General features: G+C 38.0%; 1 protein-coding gene across 1 annotated transcript in view; it reads left to right on the top strand.

Annotated features, from left to right (window-relative positions):
• The window catches only part of LOC119597026 (pro-resilin-like), a 915-nt gene extending 75 nt beyond the window's left edge, over positions 1-840 (top strand). Inside the window, exons 2-3 of the mRNA XM_037946460.1 lie at positions 109-183; positions 446-840. Coding sequence (XP_037802388.1) covers positions 109-183; positions 446-763 — 393 coding nt within the window. The 3' untranslated portion in view covers positions 764-840. The remainder of the gene's footprint in view (positions 1-108; positions 184-445) is intronic.
• The last annotated feature ends 1040 nt before the right edge of the window (positions 841-1880 follow it).

The raw sequence follows: 1880 nt of genomic DNA, 5'->3' as shown, positions 1-1880 counted from the left end.
TGTGAACCTTATAGTTTTGTATATAACGTATTATGCCTCAGATATATTTGTAGAAGTTTGTTTTTCTCGACGAACATTATCTAAATATCATTAAATTTCTTATTTCAGGTCTTCATCCTTCTGGGTCTGGCAGCCATTGCTGCTGCAGACAGTTTTGAATCCTATGAGTACAGGCCACCACAGGTTAGTCAGTTTAATAACTGAAAGTCATTCATTTGTTAAAGAAAATTAGACATCAACTTCAAAATCTGTTCTCAGTGATTCAGTGGGCTAAGGCACCTAATCTTAAGTTAGTCTGGTGTTCTCCTACCACACAGGAGGAGGTGGCTACCTATTTGTATGTCGAGGCTAGCCGTCATGCGATGTTTCCCCACCACAGCATTTTTTAATGCTAAACATTTCTTATCAGTGATAGTTATAGTCATTTCCTCTGTTTGCAAAACAGAGACACTCCTCTGAGGAATCCTACGAGTCCGGAGAGGCCAAGTACGACTTCCAATGGGCCGTAAAGCACGACGACTCCGGCAACGACTTCGGACACCAGGAAGCCCGTGACGGTGAAGACACTCAGGGATCTTACTACGTGCAACTCCCCGACGGCCGCCTCCAGACCGTGAGATACGTCGTGGACGGCGATGACGGCTACGTGGCCGATGTCAACTACGAGGGCGAGGCTCGTTTCCCCGACTCCTACGAGTCTGCTTCCTTCGAGTCCCGCGAATACAGGCCACGATATGTCTATGACTCCAACGAGTCCAAGTAAAGATTCTTCAAGAGTATCCTTATGGTAAAACATGTAAAACTATTTATGTATTTATAAATAAACTTGCATATTAAAAAAAATTTTCGGAAATCATTTTGAAATCCTAAACATACGATCAATCAGTCCACTTCAATACTTTAATTTTAAACATAAGAGCAAAGAACATTTTTAATCAAGAAGCTTTAGGGGTTTGAACACACCCACATTGCCGCCAAATAAAAGGCCTATATTAAAATTAATTAAGAAGGCCCCATTTTGTGTGTGTTCCCTTATATGTGTGTGTATTGCAGACATTTTTTTCTCTGACTATATTTCATCGACTATGCACGCATACACTAAAATATCAAAACGCAAGTGTGTGTGTAAACCTTATCCTGGGGCCAAATGCAATGAAAATGCATGAATATATGCTGCTGTTCATATGCACATGTGAATGCGCGTACTCTCACACACACACGCACATGAACACGCACACACGCACACACACACACACACACATACACACACGCACAAATACACACAAACACAAACATTTGTAGATGTATATACATAAATATGTAGGCATATATATCATATATACATACATGTATGCACACATACACATAGGCATATGCATATAAGATGAAGGAACGCAGTGATCCACTTTATAATATATATATAATATGTATATATATATAAATGTATATATATATATATATATATATATATATAATATATATATATATATATATATATATAAATAGATATATAAATAATATATCTCCCGGAAAGGATTTAAATCCACTCTCACAAGGCGGCAAGCACCAAACGGAAAAAATCAAATCACTACAATAATTCACGTAGCTAAAATATTGCTGATGCAGGGGTTCTCAACTTTGTAACATCCTCGCGGCGTTAGTGCAATAGTCCCAATTACTCGAGAAACAGAGAATCAAAACATGTTTTAACCAAAAACTAAACTCAAAGCACGTTCCTCTCATTGCAACTGGAAGCAAATTATCACTTTGAACTGATAAAGTGTGGCCTTATTTTGCATATTACAAGAAATAAGTTTTTTATTCTTATTTTACTCAAATGTAGGGGAAGCACTGAGTTCAGCTGGTTTCGGATTGCTTGG

Source organism: Penaeus monodon, chromosome 38, assembly GCF_015228065.2.
Source record: "Penaeus monodon isolate SGIC_2016 chromosome 38, NSTDA_Pmon_1, whole genome shotgun sequence".
Taxonomy (NCBI): domain Eukaryota; kingdom Metazoa; phylum Arthropoda; class Malacostraca; order Decapoda; family Penaeidae; genus Penaeus; species Penaeus monodon.
This window is presented reverse-complemented; position numbering and strand designations above follow the sequence as displayed.